The sequence below is a fragment of the Trachurus japonicus genome, chromosome 2 (assembly GCF_045865225.1).
Source record: "Trachurus japonicus isolate A0001 chromosome 2, Traja_1.0".
Classification (NCBI taxonomy): Eukaryota; Metazoa; Chordata; class Actinopteri; order Carangiformes; family Carangidae; genus Trachurus; species Trachurus japonicus.
This window is the reverse complement of record NC_140908.1, coordinates 9,169,081-9,183,452: the sequence shown is the minus strand read 5'-3', so window position 1 is coordinate 9,183,452 and position 14,372 is coordinate 9,169,081. Positions and strand designations below refer to the sequence as shown.

At 40.2% G+C, this 14,372-nt stretch overlaps 1 protein-coding gene across 1 annotated transcript in view; it reads right to left on the bottom strand.

Moving 5' to 3' along the window:
- Nucleotides 1–678: 678 nt before the first annotated feature.
- The window catches only part of LOC146990795 (OX-2 membrane glycoprotein-like), a 28,353-nt gene continuing 14,659 nt past the window's right edge, over nt 679–14,372 (bottom strand). The window contains exons 2-4 of the mRNA XM_085799348.1: nt 4,717–5,055; nt 4,427–4,627; nt 679–836 (exon numbers count right to left, since the gene is read on the bottom strand). Coding sequence (XP_085655474.1) covers nt 694–836; nt 4,427–4,627; nt 4,717–5,055 — 683 coding nt within the window. The 3' untranslated portion in view covers nt 679–693. The remainder of the gene's footprint in view (nt 837–4,426; nt 4,628–4,716; nt 5,056–14,372) is intronic.

Here is a 14,372-nt window from a genome sequence, read left to right as displayed (position 1 = left end):
AACAAAACTAAGAACTAAGAATGTAAAAAAAACAAACATATAATCATTCAAAAATAGAAAATAATAACTGTCTGTCCAATTAATTCGAAAAACAAAACAGTCTATACTATATGTACATTTATGCAAATCTGCTACTGTCTGTTACTGTCAGTGGTGGTGGTTTCAGGCTTTCCTCCTTTTCACAGTGGTGGCGTCCTCCTTTTGATCCTTCAGATAAAAAAACTAAACAAAAAAACAAGACTGTAATGTTTCATTATAGCACACATAGCCTACTACAGTATCTAACAATCCAGAAACTGCTAAATAACAAGATAAGTATGATTCAATCATGAGCTGAAGAGATGAACAAAAAACACACATATAATTAACACAAATAATTCTTTCACCATGTGAACACACTTATGAAAACATATTGACTAGACTGATGCGGGTGTTTGAAGACCTACCTCCTACGACTCTTTGCAAACAGGACAGCGATCAAAGCAGCAGCAGCACAAGCAAGGGCCACAAACCCAATCGAAGTGCCATCTTTGAGGAATAGAAAGAGTGTTGATATTCATTCATTCAGCAGCTCTGAAGCAACAACTGACCTGAGACCATCTGAACATGAACTTACTGAAGCCTCTGTGATCAGATGCTGATTCCTGATCAAAACCTGGAGGAGAAACAAACATCAGAGTCATAAAGTGATCATCAGTCTGTGTCTCTGTGTCTCTGAACTTGTCTCTCACCATCAGCAGACGTCTGTTTGACCTCAGGAATCATCATCAACACCTCTTTGTGAACAGAGAGGACTCCTGCTGCACATCCCACCTGAGAACTGTTGTCAGGGAAACCTGACAGCACAGCTGTAGTGTTGACAGTGACTGTACCGTTGTTGTTGACAGTGACAGTGTTGTGGTGTGAGAGGTGGAGGTGTGGCTGTGAGACATTCAGTGTGACTGTTGGAGCAGGTCGTCCTGTGGCCGAGCAGGACACAACTGACTCTTCAGAGGAGTTTGATTCTCTGACATGTAGAATGGGTTCATGCAGCTCTGCAGAGAAAAGACATTGAACAAACATCACATGACTTGAGCTGCTACAGACATGAGCTTCTGTCTGATCCTGTTGCTCAGCTTCTTACCATAGAGTTGGAGGCAGGTTTTACCAGTGAGAGCTCCGTCAGGGAAGGAGTTAAACAAGCAGAGATAGCAGCCTCCATCCTGCTCCCTGACGTCCCTGATGACTATGGAGCAGCTCTGCAGTCCAGCATCTATTATCTTCACTTTACCTTTAAAGTCAGGAATCACTATGGGACCAAAGTGTTCACTGTAGGTGGCGACGTCCTTGTTCCCCTCAGGAAAGATTTTCTGCCATGTGACCTGATGAACTTCTTTAGGTTGTAGCAGCTGACAGCTGAGACGAGCGTCTTCTCCCACTGCAGCCACCACAGTCTGCTGTGTCTGTATCACTGCTGTTAGACCTGCAACGAGAGAATACGGTTCAATTCATTTTATATATGTTTAGTGAAACAGGCATGCTCGGTTGGGCAGGACACATACGTCAACATGTGTCATTTCAAATCGTAGTCATGTGCCAATTCAATATTTCTACGTCTAATATATTTCCATGTTGCTAATGCAATACGGTTTGAATTGTGGATAAAGTATACATTAAAAACAAACAAGAAGGATCTCTTCTGTCTCACCTTTTGGAAAAAGACCCAATACAAGGAAGAGTCGTAGACCCGCAGCGTTCGACATGTTGTTGACTATGATGCGCCAGAAAATTCAAACCTTTATCAATCATTAACAGCTGCGCGCGCACCAGTCAATACAACAGAGTCAACCTGTAGCACAACTATGCAGAAAAGCTGGTCCACAACAAACAGGTGACTACAGAAGTAAAATAAGGTAATCACTAACTTGTCAAGTATAATAGATCTGTTTAAGTGCATGACGCCTACATCTCCCATCATCCACAGCGCGTAGTGGAGCGATTCCCTTCCACCATTCAGTGAGAAAAGTACTTTGATCTCACAAGTCATTTTTACTTTTGTCAACTACTAAAGCGGAACACTTGTAGGCTATAAATTAATACAAAGTTAAAGAACATCACACATAAAGGTTTGGGATGAATAAACAACTGAATTCCGTATTTAAAGATGAATATAGTCACAGACATAACTGTTTTTGTTTTGTAGGTTGTATAAGATTCATAGTTGTGTACAAAATACCCAGACTCCACAGGAAATGAAGTAAAGAAAACTGTGAGAGCAGCAAGGTCATTTTAAAATATTTTATAAAAGACAAAGGAAGTAAAAAAACACATAAATATATACAGTACATGAAGAAAGTTAACAAGACAGTTCGTACATTTGATGGGAAATACAAACATAAAAACATGATCATAGAGCCTATATACAATCTTATTTTTTATCTGGAGTCATGAGATTACTATAGAACAGAGTCTTCACTTCTATGATGCTGTTTGGTTGTTCACTGGTTCAAGTGTTTTTGTTGTCAGAGATCAAATCAAATCAAATCAACTTTATTTATATGGCACTTTTCATACATTATAACACAAAGTGCCTCACAGAGGATCAAAACAAAACAAAACAATACAAAACACCATGAAAACCCCAAACCTCCCACCCCCACAAATATACACACAGATACACAATTACACGCACACTCACGCACATACATAGACATACGGACATACATACCCACACACACAAACCCACACACATACTGTACACTATCTGTCGCTGAGGAGACATGGCTGGGCACCGAGATCTGAGGTGAGGAAGAAGCTACCTTTGGGGGCCACGCACACCGAGAGGAATCATGGTCCATGACTGCAGGGGCGCCGACACAGGGACTACCCCAGCCCAGGCAGACAGGAGGCTCCACACCAAGGTGTAGAGCTCTCTAGCCATCCGGGCCAGGGCCGTCCACGGGACAGCACCCCCATCAGTGGACCAGAAACAACTCCCGGTGTGGTAGGCCCCCAGGAGGAAACACTGGAAAACCAAGGGGCTAAAACTGTAAAATAAGATAAAAGGTATAGAAGCTCAAACTGAAGGAATAAAAAAATAGAATGTATAAAATAGACCATAAATAATGACTAAAATATTGAAATAAAACAATAAAATAATAAAACAGGATAAACTAAACTAAAAATGAATATAAAATAGAATAATAATAAATGGTCTTTGGGGGATCCATTGTTTCATCTGGTCATCCTAATGCTTGATTTAAGTTGTTTTGTTCCTTCAGATAAAACAAAAAAACAAAAACCAAGACTTGTGATGTTACAATATGTTACACAAATTTCTATGAAACCGCTAAATTACTAGTGTTCGACATTGCTGTGGATAAACTTGCTGACTGTGGTACAATCTGAATATGCAGCGACTGCCAGTGGCCATACTGAGCAATTTCAGTTGAAGATAAGCTCTGATAAAAGGTTTGTCAGCTCCATATTATTAGTTGTATCTACGCTTATCAGTGGGTGAAGGTGGAGCTCACCCTGAGACAGACGACCAGTCAATCTTCTCATCCTCAGTCAAAATCGAGTCTTCTTGCTGTTGGAGATGGTAACTCTGGGTTGTTGGTTTCTTCATTTTCCTCAGGACTTGTTGACAGTCTGTACGGATTGTTCTCCAGTGGGACTAAACATGTTTGGAGCCTGAGAATAAAAACAAGTTCTCATTTGTCACATTGTTTCATTTCTCAGTCAATATAGATTAAGAATTGGAAGTCAGAAAATGTGAAAACATCAAACCAAGTGTGCAACTGCACAAGTGAAGATTGACAATAACATGGCAAAGTTTTCTGTATAGTGTTGAATGTTAATGAATGAAAATGTCTTACTCATCAGAATCTGTTGTTGTTTTTTGTGGCGTCTTGTTCTCCTCAGCAGGGCCTTGATGGACTGAAGGATTAAAGAAAGTCAGAGCCGAGCAAACACTGTGGAGCTTCTCAGCATCAGTAAATCTGTAACTGTGACTCAGACACAGTTACACTGGTTTAAAGACCTGTACCTGTTCTTATGAATGTGTTTAAGCAGGACAGTGAAGAAAACAGCAGCAGCAACACAACCGAACACCACCAACACAATCCAGGTCGCACCTTTGAGAAAAAGAGGAAGAATTGTTGATATCCATTCATTCACCAACTGTGAAGCAACAACTGACCTGAGACCATCTGAACATGAACTTACTGAAGCCTCTGTGATCAGATGCTGATTCCTCATCAAAACCTGGAGGAGAAACAAACATCAGAGTCATAAAGTGATCATCAGTCTGTGTCTCTGTGTCTCTGAACTTGTCTCTCACCATCAGCAGACGTCTGTTTGACCTCAGGAATCTTCATCATCACCTCTTTGTGAACAGAGAGGACTCGTGCTGCACATTCCACCTGTGTATCGTTGTCAGGGAAACCTGACAGCACAGCTGTAGTGCTGACAGTGACTGTACCGTTGTTGTTGTTGACAGTGACAGTGTTGTAGTGTGAGAGGTGGAGGTGTGGCTGTGAGACATTCAGTGTGACTGTTGGAGCAGGTCGTCCTGTGGCCGAGCAGGACACAACTGACTCTTCAGAGGAGTTTGATTCTCTGACATGTAGAATGGGTTCATGCAGCTCTGCAGAGAAAAGACATTGAACAAACATCACATGACTTGAGCTGCTACAGACATGAGCTTCTGTCTGATCCTGTTGCTCAGCTTCTTACCATAGAGTTGGAGGCAGGTTTTACCAGTGAGAGCTCCGTCAGGGAAGGAGTTAAACAAGCAGAGATAGCAGCCTCCATCCTGCTCCGTGACGTCCATGATGACTATGGAGCAGCTCTGCAGTCCAGCATCTATTATCTCCACTTTATCTTTAAAGTCAGGAGTCACTATGGAGCCAAAGTGTTCACTGTACGTGGCGACGATCTTCTTCCCCTCAGGTAAAACTTTCTGCCATGTGACCTGATGAACTTCTTTAGGTTGTAGCAGCTGACAGCTGAGACGAGCGTCTCCTCCCACTGCAGCCACCACAGTCTGCTGTGTCTGTATCACAGCTGTTAGACCTGCAATGAGGAAATAAAAATACAACAGATGCAACACTGTGTGTTTGCAATTGATTGTCTTTCACACGCAGTAACTCACCATGTGATAGATGAAGATGTATGTGCAGAACATAAAAACCCATTAATTAAAAACAGCTGTAGTGCTGGTTTAACACATATGATTATATTTGAATTTACACGTGCAAGATTAATAAAACAACATATTAACATTGTTTCTATATAATATAGTAATGACATTCAGATTTACATAGATATTTCAGTATACATTGCATTTGCCCCTTGCACTGAGTCAAGGCATCAGGTTAAGCACGTTTAACCATCAAAATAAAACATAACATTTAACGCATATCTCACATTTTGCAAGAAGGCCCCCGCCAAGCAGAAGAATCACATGTAGACCTGCACCGCTCGACATGTTTCTGGAGAAGAGGCGCTGGTAGTTGCTGTTCTCCACAGGTGAAGCTCAGTATGCTGTTATTACCCGCGCTACCGTTTGAAATAGCAAGTGAGGCTGGAACATCCAATCAACGGCGTTCAATGCAAGTGATCCGCTTACACGATTGGACAATGGGAATGTCACTTTCACTTTCGTTTGTCTAGTGTAGACTACCAATACACTCATGACCTCAATAATATAACACATACAAAATGACTGTAAAACCTCGTTGATAGATGACAGGTGACAGTGACTTCATGTTGTTGATAACTCTGTAAACTGTTGAGTTCCTTCACTGACGCTATAACACCTCTCAGTAAATCTGAATATGCAGCGACCTCTAGTGGCCAAATTGTGCAATTTCATCTGAAAATAAATCAATGTATGATGATGCTGATGATCTGATCAATAAAAATCGAATAAAAATGTCTTACCTTTCATTGTGTTTTGTGGTGTCTTGAGTATAGTGAATATAGTCATAATTGTTTTTGTTTTGTAGGTTTTATAAGAGTCATATATTGTGCACAAAATACTCAGACTCCACAGGAAATGAAGTAAAGAGACTGGACTGTGAGAACAGCAAGGTCATTTTGAAGTGTTTTATAAAAGACATTAAGACAAAGGAAAAGTACAAGAAGACACATAAATATATACACGGAGAAAGTTAAAATACAGTTCATAAATTTTACAGGAAATACAAACATAAAAACACGATCATAGAGCCTATATACAATATTTGTTTTTATCTGGAGTCATGAGAGTGGTTTCACTTCTCAGATGCAGTTTGGTTATTAGCTGGAAAAATATTTCTGTTGTCAGAAGTGAAGATCTTTGGGGGATCCATTGTTTCATCTGGTCATCCTTATGTTTGATTAAAGATGTTTTGTTCCTTCAGATAAAAAAACAAAACAAGATTTGTGATGTTACATTATGTTACACAGATTTCTATGAAACCACTAAATCACTCTGCATGACATTTATGTGGATAAACTTGTTGACTGTGGTACAATCTGAATACAGGGTGAAGGTGGAGCTCACCCTGAGACAGACGACCAGTCAATCTTCTCATCCTCAGTCAAAAACGAGTCTTCTTGCTGTTGGAGATGGTAACTCTGGGTTGTTGGTTTCTTGATGTTGCTCAGGGGTTGTAGACAGTCTGCACTGATTTTTCTCCAGTGGGACTAAAGGTGTTTGGGGCCTGAGAATAAAAACACACATTTCATTTGTCACATTATTTAGTCGCTCAGTCAATATTAAATAGATTACGCTAATTGGAAGTAATAAAATGTGAAAACATAAAATCAGGTGTTGATGCTGGGAAAATAATTTTGCAACTGTACAAGCGAAGAGTGACAATAACATGACAAAGTCTTCTGTATACTGTTGTTGAATGTTAATGAATGAAAACATCTTACTCATCAGAATCTGTCGTTTTTTGTGGCGTCTTGTTCTCCTCAGCAGGGCCTTGTGATGGACTGAAGGATTAAACAAAGTCAGAGCTGAGCAAACACTGTGGAGCTTCTCAGCATCAGTAAATCTGTAACTGTGACTCAGACACAGGTGTTACACTGGTTTAAAGACCTACCTGTTCTTATGATTGTGTTTAAGCAGGACAGTGAAGAAAACAGCAGCAGCAACACAACCGAACACCACCAACACAGTCCAGGTGGCACCTTTGAGAAAAAGAGGTAGAATTTAACAACTCTGAATCAACAACTGACCTGAGATCATCTGAACATGAACTTACCAAAGCCTCTGTGATCAGATGCTGATTCCTCATCAAAACCTGGAGGAGAAACAAACATCAGAGTCATAAAGTGATCATCAGTCTGTGTCTCTGTGTCTCTGAACTTGTCTCTCACCATCAGCAGACGTCTGTTTGACCTCAGGAATCATCATCATCATCACCTCTTTGTGAACAGAGAGGACTCGTGCTGCACATCCCACCTGTGCATCGTTGTCAGGGAAACCTGACAGCACAGCTGTAATGTCGACAGTGACTGTACTGTTGTTGTTGTTGACAGTGACAGTGTTGTAGTGTGAGAGGTGGAGGTGTGGCTGTGAGACATTCAGTGTGACTGTTGGAGCAGGTCGTCCTGTGGCCGAGCAGGACACAACTGACTCTTCAGAGGAGTTTGATTCTCTGACATGTAGAATGGGTTCATGCAGCTCTGCAGAGAAAAGACATTGAACAAACATCACATGACTTGAGCTGCTACAGACATGAGCTTCTGTCTGATCCTGTTGCTCAGCTTCTTACCATAGAGTTGGAGGCAGGTTTTACCAGTGAGAGCTCCGTCAGGGAAGGAGTTAAACAAGCAGAGATAGCAGCCTCCATCCTGCTCCCTGACGTCCATGATGACTATGGAGCAGTTCTGAAGTCCAGCATCTTTTACCTCAACTTTACCTTTAAAGTCAGGAGTCACATAGGAGCCAAAGTGTTTGCTGTAGGTGGCAACGTTCTTCTTCCCCTCAGGAAAGATTTTCTGCCATGTGACCTGACGAACATCTTTAAGTTGTAGCAGCTGACAGCTGAGACGAGCGTCTTCTCCCACTGCAGCCACCACAGTCTGCTGTGTCTGTATCACAACTGCTTGACCTGCAACGAGGAAATGAAAAACAGTTGTGAGGCTCAAACTCTGTGTCCATCTGTAATAGATGGCTACTGACCAACAGTGTGATTCACATAACTGTATGACATACACTAATACGTCTCTTAGAATAATACTAATGTCTCCTAAGGGGACATATTACTGTCACATACAGTAAACATGCCCTGGAATGCATTCATAACACATGAAATACCCACAGAAAACAGAGAGATTATAAACATGTAGGCTATGATAAACCTTTAGATAACGTGAGCATATTTTTCAAGAATATAGCAATGGTACTGATGCAGGATTTTTTAAAATAACATACATATCTTGTATGCAGTTTTTCCTATTCATTTTAATGTTTGTTTCTTCATACTCTGGGAAAGTGGTCTGGGGCTTCTTGACCCTTCTGAGTATTTAATCAACATACAGTAGCTACATATTATTTCAAAAACTATACTAAAAACATTTGTTATAATATATATACACCGCATTGACCCGAATATAAGCAACCCATTTGGCCTTAACCAGTAGGCTACTTTTTACGACTTGAAAAAGAAATGAAGGGCCTTGGATTTTTTTTCCTTGCCAAAAATGATTCCAGCTCCCAACTAAAATTCAATTCAATACTTTGTTACGGACACAGCGGCGGTCCATAGAACAATAAAAACCAAACAAAACACACATACACATACAGTATACACAGAACAGACAGGTTCTTGACTATATCACTCTTTATATTACCCCCCCGCCCCCCCTCCCTCGTCTCTCTGCCTCCCGCAACTTCCTGTGTCTCTCCACTAAACTATCAATTAAAGGCAAAATGCCCCAAAAATATGCATAAAAAAGACAAAGTTATGTTTAGAAGATTTGCCCTTTATCAGTATTTTTTTTTTTTTACTTCTTGAAAAAATACCGTAGTAAAGGGCCATTGCAAAGACAGTTTCACACTTTGCCAAAAAAAATGATTCCAGCTCCTGATGTTGCAGTGAAAGGGGTTTTCTGCCTAAAATGACTTTAGGTCATTTAACTATGGTGAGTGACATACAGTCATTTCCGACAGAAAAATACCGTTTAGTATTCGGGTCAATACAATGTTGTCACATTGAGCTCTTAAACCTTAAAACCCTCCCGAACATGCGCACTCAATATCTTTTACATATGCGTATCAATAACAATAAGCTACGGAAGCCCTAAAGGGCCAAGTCCGTATAAATTTTTTTATTATCGTTTTCTCGTGATAACGACTTATTATTTCGTTATCTCGAGATAACAAAGTCTGTTTTCTCGTGATAACGAATTAATTTATTTCGTTATCTCGAGATAACAAAGACCGTTTTCTCGTGATAATGAAATAATCATAGAATGTGTGGTTGACATGGTTGCCTAGCAACATGTTTCCCCGGTGCAATCGCTTCTGCTTACGGGGAAGTAGCAGCTGGTTAGCCGCTGTATGTTCGTAGCAGGGGGCTACTACGTATTAACTGACTCGCCGCTCTGTGTGTGTGTCGCGGTGATAATTTAAACGTGAAAAGTAGGCTACAACACACACGACATAACGTTACAGCCGCAGTGTTGTGAGTGAATCATGTCGGGACAACCAGGCTTCATGAATCCGCTTCACAGACCCCAGTGCTTGACTGCGGTCAAGTGAGCCGTCGTTCTTCCTCGCGGAGTCAAGCCAGCCGCACAAACATTTGAACTGCGCCCGTATCATAGAACTTACGGTAAATTCTCCGAGTCCACTGACGAAGCTAACGCTATTTCAGAACCAAGCGAGATGACTTCCGGTTTTCAAAGTAAGACGCGGATAATACAAAGGCAAGGTGTGTGTGTGTGTGTGTGTGTGTGTGTGTGTGTGTGTGTGTGTGTGTGTGTGTGTGTGTGTGTGTGTGTGTGTGTGTGTGTGTGTGTGTGTGTGCGCGCGCGCGCGCGCGTGTGTTCCCGTGTGTGTGTGTGTGTGTGTGTGTGTGTGTGTGTGTGTGTGTGTGTGTGTGTGTGTGTGTGTGTGTGTGTTCCCGTGTACCTACCTAAGGGCCGAGATATACTTGCTGTAAACTACGCGTACGCGAGCTGCCGCGCGTATCCTGCGTCGCGTCACCTCGCGTCGATATGTGCGTTCGGTCGCAGGCGACGCATCAAACGGACGCAGGATACGCGCGGCAGCTCGCGTACGCGTACTTAACAGCAAGTATATCTCGGCCCTAACAGGGCCTTATGAATTTTAAACAGGAAAAGAGCCTTATACTCCATTTTTACTGTACAGTAACATGACTTTGGCCCATAAGTTCTGGCAATACTTGGTTAAGGTGACTTCAGGACCACCCTGGCTACTTCCACAGTCATTATCAAACAATTTTACTGTACCATTTTGGGGAAATTAAACCTCAAAGTTGCATCTCTAGTTTTTTTGTTTTTTCCTTTACAGGAAAAGTGCCTCATACTCCATTTTTACTGTACAGTAACATGACTTTGGCCCATAAGTTCTGGCAATACTTGGTACAGGTGACTTCAGGACCACCCTGGCTACTTCCTCAGTCATTATCAAACAATTTTACTGTATCATTTTGGAGAAATTAAGCCTCAAAGTTGCATCTCAGTTTTTTTTAAACAGGAAAAATGCCTTATACTCCATTTTTACTGTACAATAACATAACTTTGGCCCATAAGTTCTGGCAATACTTGGTACAGGTGACTTCAGGACCACCCTGGCTACTTCCTCAGTCATTATCAAACAATTTTACTGTATAATTTTGGAGAAATTAAGCCTCAAAGTTGCATCTCTAGTTTTTTTGTTTTTTTCTTTACGGGAAAAGTGCCTCATACTCCATTTTTACTGTACAGTAACATGACTTTGGCCCATAAGTTCTGGCAATACTTGGTACAGGTGACTTCAGGACCACCCTGGCTACTTCCACAGTCATTATCAAACAATTTTACTGTATCATTTTGGAGAAATTAAGCCTCAAAGTTGCATCTCTAGTTTTTTTGTTTTTTTCTTTACGGGAAAAGTGCCTCATACTCCATTTTTACTGTACAATAACATGACTTTGGCCCATAAGTTCTGGCAATACTTGGTACAGGTGACTTCAGGACCACCCTGGCTACTTCCACAGTCATTATCAAACAATTTTACTGTATAATTTTGGAGAAATTAAGCCTCAAAGTTGCATCTCAGTTTTTTTTAAACAGGAAAAATGCCTTATACTCCATTTTTACTGTACAGTAACATGACTTTGGCCCATAAGTTCTGGCAATACTTGGTACAGGTGACTTCAGGACCACCCTGGCTACTTCCACAGTCATTATCAAACAATTTTACTGTATCATTTTGGAGAAATTAAACCTCAAAGTTGCATCTCAGTTTTTTTTAAACAGGAAAAGTGCCTCATACTCCATTTTTACTGTACAATAACATAACTTTGGCCCATAAGTTCTGGCAATACTTGGTACAGGTGACTTCAGGACCACCCTGGCTACTTCCTCAGTCATTATCAAACAATTTTACTGTATAGTTTTGGAGAAATTAAACCTCAAAGTTGCATCTCTAGTTTTTTTGTTTTTTTCTTTACGGGAAAAGTGCCTCATACTCCATTTTTACTGTACAGTAACATGACTTTGGCCCATAAGTTCTGGCAATACTTGGTACAGGTGACTTCAGGACCACCCTGGCTACTTCCACAGTCATTATCAAACAATTTTACTGTACCATTTTGGGGAAATTAAACCTCAAAGTTGCATCTCTAGTTTTTTTGTTTTTTTCTTTACGGGAAAAGTGCCTCATACTCCATTTTTACTGTACAATAACATGACTTTGGCCCATAAGTTCTGGCAATACTTGGTACAGGTGACTTCAGGACCACCCTGGCTACTTCCACAGTCATTATCAAACAATTTTACTGTATCATTTTGGAGAAATTAAACCTCAAAGTTGCATCTCTAGTTTTTTTGTTTTTTTCTTTACGGGAAAAGTGCCTCATACTCCATTTTTACTGTACAGTAACATGACTTTGGCCCATAAGTTCTGGCAATACTTGGTTAAGGTGACTTCAGGACCACCCTGGCTACTTCCACAGTCATTATCAAACAATTTTACTGTACCATTTTGGGGAAATTAAACCTCAAAGTTGCATCTCTAGTTTTTTTGTTTTTTCCTTTACAGGAAAAGTGCCTCATACTCCATTTTTACTGTACAGTAACATGACTTTGGCCCATAAGTTCTGGCAATACTTGGTACAGGTGACTTCAGGACCACCCTGGCTACTTCCTCAGTCATTATCAAACAATTTTACTGTATCATTTTGGAGAAATTAAGCCTCAAAGTTGCATCTCAGTTTTTTTTTAAACAGGAAAAATGCCTTATACTCCATTTTTACTGTACAATAACATAACTTTGGCCCATAAGTTCTGGCAATACTTGGTACAGGTGACTTCAGGACCACCCTGGCTACTTCCTCAGTCATTATCAAACAATTTTACTGTATAATTTTGGAGAAATTAAGCCTCAAAGTTGCATCTCTAGTTTTTTTGTTTTTTTCTTTACGGGAAAAGTGCCTCATACTCCATTTTTACTGTACAGTAACATGACTTTGGCCCATAAGTTCTGGCAATACTTGGTACAGGTGACTTCAGGACCACCCTGGCTACTTCCACAGTCATTATCAAACAATTTTACTGTATCATTTTGGAGAAATTAAGCCTCAAAGTTGCATCTCTAGTTTTTTTGTTTTTTTCTTTACGGGAAAAGTGCCTCATACTCCATTTTTACTGTACAATAACATGACTTTGGCCCATAAGTTCTGGCAATACTTGGTACAGGTGACTTCAGGACCACCCTGGCTACTTCCACAGTCATTATCAAACAATTTTACTGTATAATTTTGGAGAAATTAAGCCTCAAAGTTGCATCTCAGTTTTTTTTAAACAGGAAAAATGCCTTATACTCCATTTTTACTGTACAGTAACATGACTTTGGCCCATAAGTTCTGGCAATACTTGGTACAGGTGACTTCAGGACCACCCTGGCTACTTCCACAGTCATTATCAAACAATTTTACTGTATCATTTTGGAGAAATTAAACCTCAAAGTTGCATCTCAGTTTTTTTTAAACAGGAAAAGTGCCTCATACTCCATTTTTACTGTACAATAACATAACTTTGGCCCATAAGTTCTGGCAATACTTGGTACAGGTGACTTCAGGACCACCCTGGCTACTTCCTCAGTCATTATCAAACAATTTTACTGTATAGTTTTGGAGAAATTAAACCTCAAAGTTGCATCTCTAGTTTTTTTGTTTTTTTCTTTACGGGAAAAGTGCCTCATACTCCATTTTTACTGTACAGTAACATGACTTTGGCCCATAAGTTCTGGCAATACTTGGTACAGGTGACTTCAGGACCACCCTGGCTACTTCCACAGTCATTATCAAACAATTTTACTGTACCATTTTGGGGAAATTAAACCTCAAAGTTGCATCTCTAGTTTTTTTGTTTTTTTCTTTACGGGAAAAGTGCCTCATACTCCATTTTTACTGTACAATAACATGACTTTGGCCCATAAGTTCTGGCAATACTTGGTACAGGTGACTTCAGGACCACCCTGGCTACTTCCACAGTCATTATCAAACAATTTTACTGTATCATTTTGGAGAAATTAAACCTCAAAGTTGCATCTCTAGTTTTTTTGTTTTTTTCTTTACGGGAAAAGTGCCTCATACTCCATTTTTACTGTACAGTGACATGACTTTGGCCCATAAGTTCTGGCAATACTTGCTACAGGTGACTTCAGGACCACCCTGGCTACTTCCTCAGTCATTATCAAACAATTTTACTGTATCATTTTGGAGAAATTAAGCCTCAAATTTGCATCTCTAGTTTTTTTCTTTACAGGAAAAGTGCCTCATATTCCATTTTTACTGTACAGTAACATGACTTTGGCCCATAAGTTCTGGCAATACTTGGTACAGGTGACTTCAGGACCACCCTGGCTACTTCCACAGTCATTATCAAACAATTTTACTGTATCATTTTGGAGAAATAAAGCCTCAAAGTTGCATCTCAGTTTTTTTTTAAACAGGAAAAATGCCTTATACTCCATTTTTACTGTACAATAACATGACTTTGGCCCATAAGTTCTGGCAATACTTGGTACAGGTGACTTCAGGACCACCCTGGCTACTTCCTCAGTCATTATCAAACAATTTTACTGTATAATTTTGGAGAAATTAAGCCTCAAAGTTGCATCTCAGTTTTTTTTAAACAGGAAAAATGCCTTATACTCCATT